At 26.7% G+C, this 17,354-nt stretch overlaps 1 protein-coding gene across 5 annotated transcripts in view; it reads left to right on the top strand.

The window, feature by feature from the left end:
• The window catches only part of LOC103575999 (synapse-associated protein of 47 kDa), a 40,144-nt gene that overhangs the window by 7,196 nt on the left and 15,594 nt on the right, over nucleotides 1-17,354 (top strand). For all 5 annotated transcript variants that reach the window (XR_001345118.2, XM_014440587.2, XM_014440588.2 and 2 more), the window contains exon 4: nucleotides 3,013-3,134. Coding sequence is in view for 4 of the 5 variants with exons in the window: in XM_014440587.2 (XP_014296073.1) it covers nucleotides 3,013-3,134 (122 nt within the window). In the remaining variant the exon portion in view is untranslated. The remainder of the gene's footprint in view (nucleotides 1-3,012; nucleotides 3,135-17,354) is intronic.

Below are 17,354 nucleotides of genomic sequence, written 5' to 3' on the forward strand. Positions count from 1 at the left end.
CAGTCACGGACCTGCAATTGAACAACTCTTCTATATAATAAATACATATATGGTATATATATATTTGTATATAAAATTATATAGATCCTCTCTGACTGTGGAAAATATGTACAATATACCCACGAGCTACATTTTCATTATTGGTACTTATGAATGTTCATAAACTAACCACCGAATTCTGTACATATGAGAGCGAAAGAGAATTTGGAAAATTTAATTGCATGCATTTGTTAGGTATAACTTTATTGGAATCTCGATTAAACATTTTACCCTACAACCAAGTATTTTTCATATTTTATATAATTTTATAATAAAAAATAAAAACCTTAATATCTCCAGAGAACTTGCTATGACTTGCAAAAAAGTTAAAAAAAAAAAAATTACGTCATTTTTTTTTTTTATAACTTCTCATTTCATGAATGTAAAAAAAATCATTTGATTTACTACATTGCAGAAAACTTCTTGGTAAGCAATAAAAAAGTTTAAATGATAAAAAAACAAAAAATCAGATTAACATACAGAGATCTAGAAAAAATATCCCAGGAGTCCTACTAATTTATCCTGAACAAATCCACGTAAATCTCTAAGGAACACTAAAATGAAAAATCGATAGTACACGAAAGGATTGATAGCTTAAAAAAAAATATACTGTGTTAGCATTTTCTAATATAACATGGAATCAAAGCGAATTTAAAGAGATCTAGATTAAATGATGATAACTTATAAGACAGAAAAAAGTATTTATTTTTTTTAACTAAATTATAAATAAAACCTGATTGGCCACAAACAAGATTGTACCATAGATTGAGTGACTCGAAATATTTTAAGTATTTGTGTAATGTACGTTTATGTATACATAAATGTGGGTGTACGTAAATGGAAATACCGAGAGATTCTTGAATTCTCTGAACTATAAGCGGATTCAGTCGACAACGAGCTACAGTCATCCGCGTCCGGGGGCGGTTGGTCCATTTCACCCCGATCAATACACAACACTCCACTTTCTATCTTTCTCATTCACTTACTCACTCACTCACCCACTCATTCCCTCACTCATTCTCTTTATTGCTCTCGCAAACCTTCTGTTATCTATTTTCTCTAAGAACACACTGACATTGACTACAGCTAATAGCAAAATAAACGGACATAGTGTTCAAAAAATAGTTTAAATCTCATTCAATGTGATTGTTTTTAATTTATTTAGGAGTAACTAATATTATTTTATTGTTGTTGCTGATATAAGATCCTATTGTTGATAAGTTTTTCTTTTATCGTGTTGTATATTAGCAAACTTTTTTTTTACTTTTTTTTATATCACACTTGAAGTTTAGTGTTACTTTTTTAAATTCTTCTTTTAAATAACTTTTAACTTTGAACGTCATATAAATATATATAATGTTGGTACGAACTATCCGACACTCATCATCTTGGCCTTTGGAAAATTCACTTGATTCTAATAAAATAAAATTACCATCGTCGAGGACACAACAATTTTTTGAAGGTGACCTTGTTGTCTTTTAACCTTTTGAAAAACATCCATTGTTCATTTGATCTGAATAAAAAAACTTTTGACATTTTTATACATCACTAACTTTGAATTTTATAATAAAAAAAAAGTTTCATCAACTTTTCAATCTATGTTTTAAATATTATATTATTAATTTTTTTTTACATTAATATATTTTTAAAATAATTACCTCTTAAGAGACGCTGTTAAAATTTTTTTCGGTTTTCAAGCACTATTGTTATGGAAATTTAATAAAATTCATGAATTTTATATGAATATTGATATCTCACATAATTTAAAAAATGAAAACATAATCTTTGTCAACTTTGAAATTAATATTATTTAAAATTAATTGACTTATGGATAATCAACAAAAAAAAAACAATTATTGAAATAAAATACATTGTGAATTTAATTTTTATGAAATTTATCTCTTGGAAATTTAAAGTAATGTAAAAATAAAGTTTCTAAATAAGTTTATATATTAAGGTGGTTCTTTTGAAACTAACTTTATTTTTTTTAGCGGACACAAGAAAATTTTGTTGTTTATGTCGAAAAAAAAATTCCCTAAAAATTTCAGCACCACATTTTAATTTTAAGTTCTTTCTATCGAGCATCAAAGTTTTCCTATTTAAAAAGCATGTAAATTGAATAACTTTTTTTTAAATTACTATAACTGAGTCCGATTTTAAGCTATCGTTTTGAAATCAGTTTTTATTTGTAGAGTAATTGTTGCTTTTAAAAGTGTATAGAACTGTTTTTCTCTAACTCGATCCATGTCGATAATATCAGCTCCGAAAGTCAATTTTTCACTTTTTTCATTTATTTTTGATAATAGTGAAGAAATGGCCCATTTTACGAAAAATATGCATAGGACCAATCTTTTAGGAAATTTTATCCTCTACAAAATTGCTTATTACACTTTTATTGCTAAAGTGCACTGTTCATGAGATACATGCATTTTAATATTTTACAGTAAAAAAAATTGTAAGCTTACTATAGTACTAATCTTTTTTATTATATATATTTATGGCTAATTTGAATTTGTCAGTATCTTAAAGTAATTTGCTTTAAATTTGAAGAAAAATGATTAATGTGAATAATTTTTTTGTTTTTAAAAATTTTTTCAATTCAATAAAATAAATTATCATGAAATATAAAGTAGTACGTCTTGTCTTTTAAATGTAATCAGAGAAAACGAGGAAAGGAAATTGCACAGCGTTCCATAGTATGGAAAGCTTTGCTGGTACTACTAGTCCAGATATATTTGCGTCTTCGGTACGAAAGTCCATAAAAGTACAGTCGATTCTAGGCCAACCTGGGATAATCTCACCTCGACCTCTCACACTAAATGACATCAGAGATATTAAAACCTCAAGCTTCTATTATAATGAATTTTTATTTATATTTTCCACCAAGTTTTTATTAAGCTTATAAACAATTAATAAGTCTAATTTCCGTTTTATTTTCTCAAATGTTTTTCATATTTTTATTATTTTCTTTAGTTTCAACGAAGGCCTTGGCCGGAGCTAAAAGTCTTGGTGGATTTCTCTACAGTGCTGTTAACAAAGCTGGCAAAACGGTCGTTGAAGCAAGTGCTAAAATCAAGAAAACTGTTGAGGAAAATGTGAGTTGACTTTTTTTATTTTAAATTAATATTTTATTATTTTTAAAAGAGAAAAAAAGTATTCGTTCAATTAAGCATAGACCAGTTTTACTTGTTCACTTTCTCGTGTCATCTCGGATATTATTAGCAATTATTGTCTCTTCGATATGTTTTTTTATAAGAGTATGAAGACAAATAAATGAAAATTTATTAATGCACCGATGCTTCGGTGCAGTCATTTGAATTTTTAATTTTATATAAAATGTAGGCTATAGAAAATACTTATAGTCCAAATATTTAATTATTCATGAGAGTATATCTACATTTACTAGTCATTTATACATAGATATATCGATAATTATATAAATGACAAATCACAAGCTCGTATGAATATTGACGAGTCAAGTTGGTCATCTGTTAACGAGCTTTTGCGCTCAGGTTTCAAGTTTCGAATATCGATGACTCGTTGAATTTGTCTAAAAGTACTATCTAAGGTAAACTGTTTTACATTAACGGCTTGTCAAACTCACTAGTATGCCCTTATCATGTATACGTGTGTGAGCCACGTTCGTGTCTTTAGATCTGATATAATAAGGACTACTCAGCAAAGAGTAAGAGTCTATATAAAATAGAGTAGTAGTGACTAGTCAAGTAGAATGAACATGTCAATAGTCAGTCAGTTCAAACATTTAAATCTCTTTTAATGTTAAACTCAGTTTATATTTATAATAAAATTTATTTGTTTTATCATTTATTTTATTTGATTTTATTATAAATTGTTAATTTTTTTATAATAATTTACATGCAATCGATTATTGGAAAGAATAATAATTGAAAATTTATATTGAAGAGATAAAAAATTTTAATACCACAATAATTTATTATTTTTAAATTAAAATTATTTAAACTTTATTTTAGTTTATAAGCTAAAAGCCTCTATACAAGCTCACTTTTCATTCGAGTGAGATTAAATTACTCAATATAAATTAATAAATAAAATGAAAAACCATATTTTTTTTATAGTTATTTTTTGAAGTTTCGAGTATTAGAATAAAATTTTAATTTGAAGAATAATGTTGATAATTAATTATTATTAATTTTTTAAATAAGGTCCTTGAGTGTACCCATAGTCGCTCACTAAAAGTTGTCATGTACCATTACTCGACCAACACATGGCCCTATAGTTCAAAGACAATATCAATTGAACTATGATAAGTTTATTGATTTGGACAAATAATTTATAAATTATACTACTTTATTCTTTCATAATATAAAATTTCATGAATTTTAAAAATATATTTAATAAGATATAGATATATCAATTCTTAAAAAATTTAACGTAACCTAAATTTAATCTAACGAATGAACATTAAAGTAAAAAATGCCCGGCTAAGCGCGATTTTGAAAACAGTTATTTAATTTAAATTTACAATCTATTATAAAATAATTTGATACATGATATTTTAATATATTTAGATTCACAAATAATTATTTATCAATAATAATATTTTTAGTTGTAATTTTTTTTCATAAAAATTATAAAAAACGCATTAAACAGTTAAAGTGAGCGACTAATAGTAGTGAGCGGGTATAGAAACTTTTACCTTACTTTTAACAACATTCAATGTTTATTTAATTGCACTCAAAAAAATTTGACTTTTGAATTTTTTACTCACCAGTATATTTGATTTTTTTTTTCCCTCCATTAAAATTAACAATTTCCCCGTTACTTTGTCAATTTAAAATAATAATTATAATATGATGATACAAAAAATAAATAGCAGCATAAAAATGGACAGCCGCGTTGCAATTCCAAACATAAAAAAAACAAGTACTTATTGACGTTACTTATAAATGAATCCAACATACATCTGAGTGTCTTGAGATATTTGTCTCAAGCCTCCAAGGGCCTTGTCATGTTAACAAAGATAAACGTCAAAGACATATAAAAAAAAAGTAGAGAAGAGAATGCCAGTGGAAATAGTAATACATCTCAGTATATTAATATTAGTATATATTGAAATGAAAAGAGAAAAGTAAAGTCTGTACATAAGTCTTAGAAATATAATGTAGCAAAAAAGAATATAGGTTTGCACCACCGTATTGATCCATCAGAGACGCTACCCTCATAACACGGACACACCTTCAAATACTCAACTCGCTGTGTAGTGTCTTGTTATGTTATCGTACTTTTGAATGGTTACACATCTGTTGTATTGTTTTGAAACCAAGGATACAGCCTTAAGTATTTAGGCTGCGGTTTTTAGTCCATACCACTATCTCCAAACTCTATGGCTCTAATGGTAACATAAAATATGTTATATATGGCATATTATCGATGAAAGCTTGACAATACAATACAAAAGCCATATTACAGCCCCTATACCACAATAATTTCATGATAAATCGATTGCCCAAGCCTTGAACTTTACAATAATATCTCTCTGTCACATCCAATTGTCACGTTTTGGGTGAATCGGTCAATCGAATAAATTTATTTTCCGCTTTACATCTAACACTAAATTTCTTCATATTATTACTTCTTTTTTGTTAACTTCCCACTAAGAAAATAGAAGACTATCAAAAAATTCGGGAAGGTAGTTTTCACCCCAATTTTCGAAAATCGAGTTTTTATCAGATGTCCATGTTTTGAGATCGTAGAAAGCTATTCTGACTATTTTTAGAATGATGTCCGAGTGTGTGTGTATATATATAACTTTTTAACTACTCAAACGATTTGAATGGTTTTAGCGCCAACCGAGAAGGGTAGTCGGCCATCATTTTTCCTGTAAATTTTATATTAACCCATCAAAAAAACTCTTAGATATATAAGAAAAACAAAAATAAACAAACTTTTTTTTTTTAATTTCTTCAAAATTTCTTATGAAAGATTCGATTGATCGATTCTGTAATTTAATCAGCACTAAAACTCAACACAACGCGTCGATTGCCGTATAAGTCATAATTGGATGATTCGTTTAAAAGATATCGTAGGGGAAAGAAATGGTACAAAACGGTGTTTTACAAATATCTTTGAAACGACGGAACCAAACGATTTCAAACTCGAGTCAGCTCTAGACGTCAATAAAACGCGTCTATTGTCAGATAAATTTATAGTAATAATTACAATATTTATGAGAATGGTTCTCATAACGTATAGTAACCGGTTTTTTTAAAATATCGATTATAAGAACAGCATCTATATAAATTATGGTAACTATTCCTATTTACACACGGAGAAAAATGGAGATAAAAAATCTACGAATTTTTATAATGCGGTCGAACAAACTTCATACAGGAAGTTGAGGCACTAAAAAACCATTATGCTGCACATTTAAAACTTATTGATAAATTGAAATGAAAATTATTCATCTAAAATAGAAATTATAGTAGAGAATAAAAAATTTTTAGAGGCTTACAATAATAATTATAGTGCAGCATAATAATTTTTTGGTGACCCAACTTCTTGTTTCAAGTTTAGTAAACAGCATAATAAAAATTCATAAATTGTTTATCTCCATGTTTCTTGGTGTAGTTTTCATTCCTATACGATATGGGAATAGTTCCTATGAAATTATGACAGTAGTTCTTATGTCATAGTAATAGTTCTATCATTATGCAAATAGTTTTTATGTTATTTCGGTAATCGTTTCCATATTTTATGGTAACCGTTATCATAATACCATTGACATAATATTACAGTACCCATTACCATATATTACTATATAGTAACATTTACCATAACAGTACGGGAACTATTACCATAATATTATAGGAATAGTTACCATGATATATAGGGTTTATTTTCATAGGTACCTAGTAACTGTTACAATAAGAATATAGTATCTATTTTTATCGATTATGGGAACTATTCCCATGAGTATGGTAACCATTATCATAATTCAGTTACCATACGATATAGGAACTGTCACCATAATTATAGAAAGTGTTCTCATAGCTATGGAAACTTTTCCTTGAAATTTTGAGCGTATAGCCCATAACTCATAGTAATTATTACCATAACTTTAGGGGTTGATATTTTATAAAAGTACTAAGAATGATTACCATCATTTTCTCTCTGTGTACTTGATAAATTATCATACATTATTGCAAAATTCTATGGAAATTCCACTCTGAGGAACAATGTAATAGTTAGAATTTTATGAAATCTTTAAAAATTTCAACTTCTTCAATATTTATAATTATTGTTATTTTTTAATTATTTAAAAATATAAAATTTGTTTTTTATTTATGCTAAATATTTATTTGATTTAAAATCACTTTTATGCATAAAGTTTGTGTTTTAAATTTGTAGGCATATATATTTACACATCACAGGTGTTGCGAGTAAACTTTTTGCATACTATTTCTCTCACAAATCCACATAGACTTTGTGTACAAACTTATCTGCAGGCTTTTACACTCTATATATTTTTAGATGGCTAAAGAAATAAGTCGTTTTATAAATTTTTAGTAATAAGCTATTGGGAAGTCTTCCACTTGGGTACGTTACCTAATGGATTAAAAATGAACTAACCTCAGCAGGTTGAATTCATAACAGCTGATGTCTAGCATTAATAGGTACATGTAAAATATTCAGTTACAAATTTAAAAAAATAATTTTTGGAATAATTATGCATACAGTGGTTCTATGACTCTATATTTGCGGACAAAATATCCCCGACAAAATATCCTCAGGACAAAAAATTCTTAAGTTCAATAATATTTTTAATTTATTAATAATATTTTCAATATAAAAAATGTGTTAAATTGACCCTTAATTATTTATTAAAAATTTGTTAATTTTTTTCAGTTACCCATACAGTAGCAAGGCTTGTAGGAATGATACAATGCATTTCTATAATTTTTTAACAGTGAATACCGGTTTTGTTACAATAAAAAATAAATTTTATGACGATAAAGTGATAGACCGTCGATTAGCTTGGATAAAAATGTTAAAAATTGGAAGTGAAGTTATCAAATCTAAGCGTGTATGTTCATTTCACTTGGAGCACTCCAAGCGCATTTCTTATCAGTATAGGTGACTGGCTGAAGTTTTTCAGGATCATTTTTAAAAGCATTAAAGAATAGTATTTACAATAGAATATCTTCATGAAATTCAAATTTTTTTTTTTATAAAATAAATTTATTTCTAAGCAAAAACCTAACCTGTTACAGTATGGAAGTGTAGCAACTATATGCTCACAGTTTTTACTCAGCCCAGCTTTCCACGAACATGACATTCCCATAATGTTTCCATTATGCGAAATCGCGCTTACAATTTCTTGTGGACCATCTTTTTAGTTTTGAAGTTTGCAAAAAAATGCAATTATTTTATACTCATTATCACAAGTATTATCTGATTGCCGTATACCACATTTAATCAAATGTCCTACATCAAGTATACTTTCACCACCAATAAAATTCTTATGGCTAGGTCGTACACTTGCAAATTCACAAACTTCTTAAATAGAAATTTTCATATTTTACGAAATTAAAAAAAAAATTGATTATAATTCGACGTAAATCCACATTTCCATACAAAGATACGACAGCTGATTTAAAAATGCGTCTTAGAGTAGTAACTGCATTTGCCGCTAGAAGAAGCCACACCCCAGGCAGATTTCCCAATAACTTATAACTAAAGAATTAATTTTCTTTATACTGAAGTTTATATTAATTATTGAATTTGAAATTTTGTGCATGCTTCATACAAAAAAAAATAAAATGAGAAGTTGCAGTGTATAGCCTTTTTGGTCTTGTACACTTTTGTCTTTTATATCGCAAACTGCTTACTTCTTCTGCCTTTCATTGTGCGACTGAGGCGAAGCCCTAGTGATCGATAAGATTCCCATTTTTATCGATCACTAGAGTAAGTGTGGGTATTAGGTGTGGGTCACCTAATCAAGTAGCAATCATGCTCGATGCTGCTTAACTTTGGTGATCGCCCGAACCATGCGCGTGACGAACGGCTGCCTCTACCGCTTTGTATGCTTCATACAATTTATCGCCGTAAATTTTTTTTTCAAAGTTGTATAGTTAAATTTGAATTTAAATTGATAATTCAAAATAAATATTATCATTCAAACTTTTTCAATATATTCTTCAATAAACGTTGAGATATATTTGATTTTATTATCTGAATATAATAATTTTAATGTACTTCTGAAATGTTAGACTAGTAAATAATATTCTCAAATAATTTTTCAATTAATATTTTACTTTGTCATCGGGTAACTTTGTGATTTCAACCAGCTCGCGGCATACTAGCTTTCTCGTAGCAGCATCGCTGCGTGGATATCAACTATCAAGGTCTAATTATTTCTCAGCACCATTCCCTGGTTAGTTGGTTCTCTGATGGTCTATTAGACCATCGTTGCCGTACTGATGCTGTTACTGCTGCTCTGTAATTTAATTTATCAGTTAGATGTAATTCTCTATCGTTAACAACTTACTTAATGTCAATCTAATACTTTAGCTATTAATACTACGTAATCTACAAGATTTTACAAACAAATATTCACTCTTTTCCTCATTTCATCTAAGATAAATTTTTTCTTGATTGACTTTATACAATAACTTTTATTTTTATCGATATCATTTTTTCACTTCTTCATGTTTTTTACATATTTTTCTTTATAATAAAACTATATAGTTTTATATATCCATTAAATTTTGTAAAGTATTATTTCTAAAACTCTCAATATTGTATGTGATATATTGATGTGTCTAGTGCACTTAATTTTATAAAATAACACTACCTACAAAATAGTTAACAAGAAATTTATCAAAACTTTTAATAAACTTTTATCATCTTTTTGCGCCATTTTCACTTTATATTTTACTTCAATTCTGTAAAAACTCTACTCGGCTTTTTTTATACTTTGAACGTTTTCTTTTACTTGTGCTCTCATGAGACGTAAAGACAATGACGAAAAAAAATCAATAGCTAAAATATTAAAAAAAAACACACATTTAATACTTTTCATCAGTATTTTCATTGTTTGGACAATGGAATTGACAAAGAAAATTGATAAAACGCTTTTTAAAATATACAATCAATTATTTCAATTCAAACAGTATTTTTTTCACATTTTATTAGACTTTTTTTTACTTCGCCATTCAGTCTTCAAATAAATTAATTGACCTAGTATGTGATAATTGGGGTTGAACGAAATTCTATCGACTCTTGTTCACTGAAAATAAAAAAAAAAAAAAACATTCTTCAATGATTGTTAATTCAGTACATTTAATAATTAAATTTTAATCGTTAGACTAAAATTCTCTTAAGTCTTATTGTACAAATTATAATTAGTACTAAAATAATTTGCGTTAAATTTTTTAAACATCTAAAGTAGACAGTAATAAATTTTTTTTTTTTTTTTTTTTTTTTTCAAGTGAATTAATGTCTATTTTTTCATGTCTTACTCACTGCATGTAATAAAATTATTCAGGTAAATAACCAGGTAATATTTCAAAAAATTTCATCCATAAGTAATAAATTATTTTGAATTAATAAAAAATATTTTTTCATTAAAATGCACGATTCATAATTTGATTTTCTTATTTCAAATAAATTATAATTAGTTATACATGTTTATTATTTTAAACATCTTCGTTTACCCAAAGTAATTAATTGCTTCTATTACCATAATAAATGAAAGACAGTTGAGTAGTTGTGTGAAATACTAAACTTCCAACCGCGATAAATTAACTTTATCCTTTCTCATGTACTCTACGCAATCGTTACGTATTAGAATTTCCGATGACTGAAAATAAATATATTTTATATATAAATTAGTTAATCTGCGTTAATTATCAAATAGATAATGCCGTTTACGATTTATATGTCAGTTTAATTTATTTATATATTAATACCTCAACAATTTTTATAACTTAAAAATAAAAAAAATTCTAAAAGCATCGGTTCCTTAATTCAAAAGTTAAATTTTTAATGAATTATAAATCCATATTATAGATTTTAATAAATGATAAATCTTGTATTTTGTATAAAATAATTTCTGACCAAACATAAATTGATGTAGTTTTTGCTGATATCGATAACTCGGGAAGTACTCCAGATTGTAAAATTTTTAATAATTCGTCTAAATGCACAGTTGTAAATTTTGTGTATTTGTGTTAAAAAATTATTTGGTTAAATTTTTTGTGTTAATTTTTAACACAGAAATCTGTTAATTCAACACAAACCGTTTGTGTTAGTTTACTTTAACAGATTTTTTATATTAAATGATTAGAAAATCTAGAATGTAACACATTTCTTGTGTTATTCAAAAATTGACACAAAATTTGTGTTGTTTGATTAAACGTTCCCGCGCAACTCTTCGTTACTATAACCAAGCAAAGCATTGTAGCAGAATTGTCTGCAGAGAAATTTGGATTATAATTTATTTACAATTAAATATATATATTTTACAATTAAATTTAGATAACTTTCATATTTTTTTGAACCGGTTCAATGGTTCGCTAAATTGACATGAGTTCTACTAAGGGTAGATCAGTATACTTGAGTTGATTAGGTTATGTGCTTATGTTTATTAGTTTATTTTAACACGAAAAATGTGTTAAATTTACACAAATATTCTGTTAAATGTACACAAGGTTTCTGTCAAAAGAACAGATTTTATGTGTTCAATTTTATTTAACATAAAATTTGTGTTAAAGATTAACACAAACGCAATGTGTTGAATTAACACAAAAATTCTGTATGACAATCTGCAATATTTGTTTTTAATACCCATAGTCGTAATTCACTTATTGTATACATTTTTTCATTGATTCCATTTTTTAATGTGTATACTAGTTATTTATTATAAAATTATTTACATATTAACATACACAAATCTTGATTTATTAACATTGCTTTTCAATATTTTTTTAGCAATTTTAGATATAGATTAAACAAAAAATAAACACACACATACACACTAATAGAGAAATCATATTAGTGTGACCATGCACTGATCTAAATAGTAACTAATCAGATCAATGGACCAATGTGTACGCCTCAGTTGTAGATGACGGTATTTCTAGCTTTTAGCCGGGATCGCTGGCCAGTTACTGGTTTGAAATCGAGCAAAGTCTAAATTATTTCTACTAAGAATACAATGTCATTCAAAAAAATTTATCTCAATGCTAAAATTTTGTTATCTTATGTAATTATATTATTCGCATTACTTTAATAACTTACACTGAGATTTTTTATTTAAATTCTTGTCTATTATGTTCTTGAGCAATAGTTAAACGTCAAATCTAGATAAAGACTTTTTTTTCTTTGATTTCTTAAACACGCATAAAATGAATAAAATATAAAGGACTTGGAGGCTGAAGAATGATAAATGGATGAAATTCATGACAAATGAGAAAATCCCATAAGAGTTAGGGTGGGCTACCCTCAATTTATTTAACGATAGCATTATTTCATAGTGGGATTTAAATGTTGTTCATTGTATAGCTATAGGTATGACGTCACATATACTAGATATATCTAGGTCGGGACATAGACGCCGTCGACCCACATTTTGCATTTGGCCTTCTCACCCTCATCCTCATTTTCTCCTACTCCAATCGATTTTTACACCCTCTCATACTTTCGATGCCTGTTCAGTCGTTGCTTTTACCTAAACTTATGCGCTGAAGCGGCAATTTAAATCCACAACCATCAGCTTATTGAAATCCATTTTTTTCTCTTCTTTTACTTTACTTATTCTCTTGTAATACACACTTTCTATGTAATCGATCTGTCTAGATGACGCCCCAATGTCAGGATTCAACGCGCATGACTTTTCTATATTAATATTCGCACAGTCTGCATTATAAATTCCTGTTTCTAAGACAGATATTTAAAAAATATATAAATATCTATAAACTCATACATATCTAATAAAGCTCATGATCTTTTGCGTTATACATACATTTTTTTATATAAATTTGATTAATTTGAATTTATAAAACTTATTTGTTTAAATATTTGATTTAAAATTATTTTAAATTATTGATACAATTTCAAACTATAATATATTTTAAATAAAGTATTCAACTAAATTTGTTATAAATATATAAAATAAAACGATTTTAAATTACTGCATTCAGTTCAATTCAAGCATCAACAATTTTTTTCGAATCGCTCCGTAAATTCAATTAAATCCAAACTATTTTAGATTGCAATTTTTATTTAAATGAAAAAATAACTGTTACAGAATTTCTCTTCATCTAAAACGCGTTAACATTATGTACATTTATCATCTGCTTTTAATCTTTACTAATCTACTGATAAAAAGATTTGCTTGTATTAAATAAAGGTTCGTTCATTTGTCATAAATTATTTATTTACAGAAATTATTATGTAAATATTTATTTAAAATTGAGAAATAGTTTATAAATATGTTTTTCTTTCCGTATACTAAATTTCTAATTATTATTATAGTTTGTGCACCACATGTTTAAATATTTTTGCAAGGAAAAAATAGAACACATAATTATCATTGAAATTTAATAAAATTTATCAATTTCGTAAGAATAAATAAATTATTTTGCTAAATTATTTTCGATTAAATAAATTGATAAGCATCTATGACAATTTAGGTCACCGTTAAAATATTCTTTAAAAATAAAAAAATATCCTTGATGTCATTTATTGAATAAAAAATCATTTTAAATAATTAATTATTCTTTTGTCATTCATCAAATACAAAGCATATTATTTAATTAAATAATGTACGTATACATTGTAATTTTATATATAATTAAGCTGTGGCGCTTATGTAGTCGTCCGTCATATAAATATGAAAGGAAAATTAATCGAGACAAATATTCTATTTAAACAACAAAATATTTATTTTTAAATAATCTACAGAATTAATTTCAAATAAATATATTTATTAAGAGTAATTAAATTTTTTTATCAGTTTAGCTAATGTCTGTTATCATTTTTTTAAATTAAGCATGTACAAACGCTGCTTATTACATAAAATCTACCTTAAATACTTAACATATGATACATATACATTAAGGTGCGTAATTTCGGTCCAAAATTTTTTTCTTTTCAATGCATATGGAAAAAATCATAGTTTAACACAAAACAAATTTTTTGCGCAAGAAAAAAATTTCTATGGCGATTACCGACCTAGCTCAAAGAAAAATTCGATTTCCCATTTAAGTAACACAGGAATTTTTTTTTTTTTAAACTTTGAAAGTATAGTCCACAATTACGATGTTAACATCGTATATTTTAGTAGACTGTTCTTTCCGTGTGGATTTTTTTAAAAAATGATAAACCTTTTTTGTAGAACGTTTAATTTCCTACTAAAGTATGTATTTGTCTTTTTGATCTATTGATGTGTTAACGAGTTAAAAATACTCAAAATTAAAAAAAAAATTTTCCCGTGTTATTTAAATGGGGAATCGAATTTTTCAATGAGCTAGGTCTGTAATCGGAGTATAATTTTTTTCTGCGCGAAAATTTTTTTTTTGTGTTGAACTATGATATTTTCCACATGCACTTGAAAAAAACAATGTTGCTCCAAAATTACGCACCCTAATACACACTATACATTCATTACATTTAATCCTATGACTTGATAACATTTCAAAGCTTCTTTTGGAAGAAAGTGTTCGAATGGTAAGTTCTGTTTTTCACATTCATTTATTATTTATTTATTTAAATTTTTTATTATTTAATTTCATAATGAATTCACTCATAGTTTCTCATATACGAGGTATTAAAATTAAATAGCAATAATAACAATAAACTGGAACACCGAGAAAAAAAAGACTGTTAAGAAGCATATAATCTCTTCACTCAAGAATTATTTCAAGTACTTATAAAGATTTTATTTAAAAAAAAAATTAATTTCTGGTGAGAAGAAAGCTTATACTTATTTTCACAATTACTAATTTTCACCTAAATAAATAAAGAAAGAATTATTTTTTATAATAACATCATAGTCTTTAGTGTTATGAAACCATTTTGAATAATAATAATTTTAATGTATTGAGACAAAACACTGAAAAATCAGAGGCGAATTTGGAGTGAATACGGATTTCATTTAAATCCAAATTCACTTTGTCACTCGGAGTTTTGAAGTTTAAAAAAATCACTCTGCGTACAGAGTGAATTAGAAGTTTTTTTCAATAAAGTAATTTTGGGGCGACCTCGATTTTATTACAATCTGCATCCACTCCGATTTGAAGTTTTAATGTTAAAATAAATTTAGCTTTAGAGTGAATTTTACGCGCAAGATGAAACAAAAAAAAACATCTGCTCCGGATTTAATTTGCGTTCATTCCACAGATTTTCAGTGTAATATATTTTCTAGATGATCATCCATCAATCATTTAAATTATTAAATCAAAAATATTTATCTTGTTAAGAATATCTGTCATTCAGTGTAAATACACGCAGAGAATTTTTGAGTAAAAATTACCCATTAAGTTTGGTACTGTAAGGACATCTAGCCAGTAACTAAACTTTTACTATGCTGTTAGTAGAAATTGCACTTTATTTGCATGCTATCGAATAATATATTTTACAACGTGCATGGGAAAAATTGAAATATTTACATGTCCTCACAGTATCAAACTTTTTGGGTCATTTTTAATAGAAATTTATTTGCGTGTACCGAAAAATCTATCAAACCGTTAATCGTAACCATCATTTACACATATTATTATTTATTTTTTATCAATAGTATAATTCACTTTCCTCGAGCACAGTTTTTATGATGATATTAACTACTGTAGGGTCGAATTTTAAATTTTAATTTATGTATATGCGTGTATTTTGTCAGCTCTTTGCATTACGTATACTTTTTTTTATTATTCATGATATTACAAACTACATTACTTTGCAAGAGGTAATATTTATGAGGGAAAAGTATGGCTATATTCATCTTGATTGAAAAATATTACAAATGATGAGGGTTCATGTAAAAATAATAAAAAAAAAAAAAAATTATATCTAAGTTTTGTAAAAATTTTCCTTATTAATTTTTTTAAAAGTTAATATTACAAATTTTCAGTGTAGGTAAAGAAAAAAAATTTAAATACTAGACAGCTTATAACTAAAATGACAATTAAAGTTACAATTTATACTACCTGCGAAAGTATGATTTGTCAAGATAAAACTGTAAGGAAAAAGCGTATATTAAATTGAAAAATATAACAAATTAGCTTAAGGATAACTGTCGGAAATAGAAAAAAAAATGTCTGTTGCTCCACTTTTTGTGTGGGACAGCTGATATTACGTCAGAAGCGCGAACCTACTCTCTTTAGTCCTCCTCTACTACCTTCTGGCTGCACTTACCGGATCAATAAACTCACATCCGCAGAGTATAAGTCATGTTCTTTTATACTACTACCACGTGCTACTACTGTACTCTACCTGACTTAACTTTTTTCTAAGAGGATTATTCGAGGCCAAGTACGAGTTTAAGTATCAATACATTGCTCCATATATGGTTTTCTTTTTTATTACATAAATAATAAATAACATTACACCCTATTGCTCTAAAGTACAAGTAAAGATGAAAAAATATATACAGGGTAAAGTACCCGATTATTAACCCCCTATCGATATCATGGATTTTTTTTTATGAAACTGATTGTTTTAAACTTATCAAAGTATTATTCCAATGTAAAATGAAAAGAAGACGACTAAAATCAGATAAGGTAAAAGCCCCTATACCCGCTCAGTACCATTAGCCGCTCACTTGAACTGTTTAAGGCGTTTTTTTATAATTTATATGAAAAAAAATTACAACTAAAAATATTATTATTGATAAAAAATTATTTGTAAATCTAAATATATTAAAATATCATGTATCAAATTATTTTATAATAGATTATAAATTTAAATTAAATGATTGTTTTCAAAATCGCGCTTAGCCGGGAATTTTTTACTTTAATGTTCATTCGTTAGATTAAATTTAGGTTACGTCAAATTTTTTAATAATTGTTATAACTATATCTTATTAAATATATTTTTAAAATTCATGAAATTTTATATTATGAAAGGATAAAGTAGTATAATTTATAAATTATTTGTCCAAATCAATAAACTTGTCATAGTTTAATTGATATTGTCTTTGAACGACTATAGGGCCTTGTGTTGATCGAGTAATGGAACATGACAACTTTTAGTGAGCGACTATGGGTACACTCAATGACCTTATTTAAAAAATTAATAATAATTAATTATCAACATTATTCTTCAAACTAAAATTT

Source organism: Microplitis demolitor, chromosome 3, assembly GCF_026212275.2.
Source record: "Microplitis demolitor isolate Queensland-Clemson2020A chromosome 3, iyMicDemo2.1a, whole genome shotgun sequence".
NCBI lineage: Eukaryota > Metazoa > Arthropoda > Insecta > Hymenoptera > Braconidae > Microplitis > Microplitis demolitor.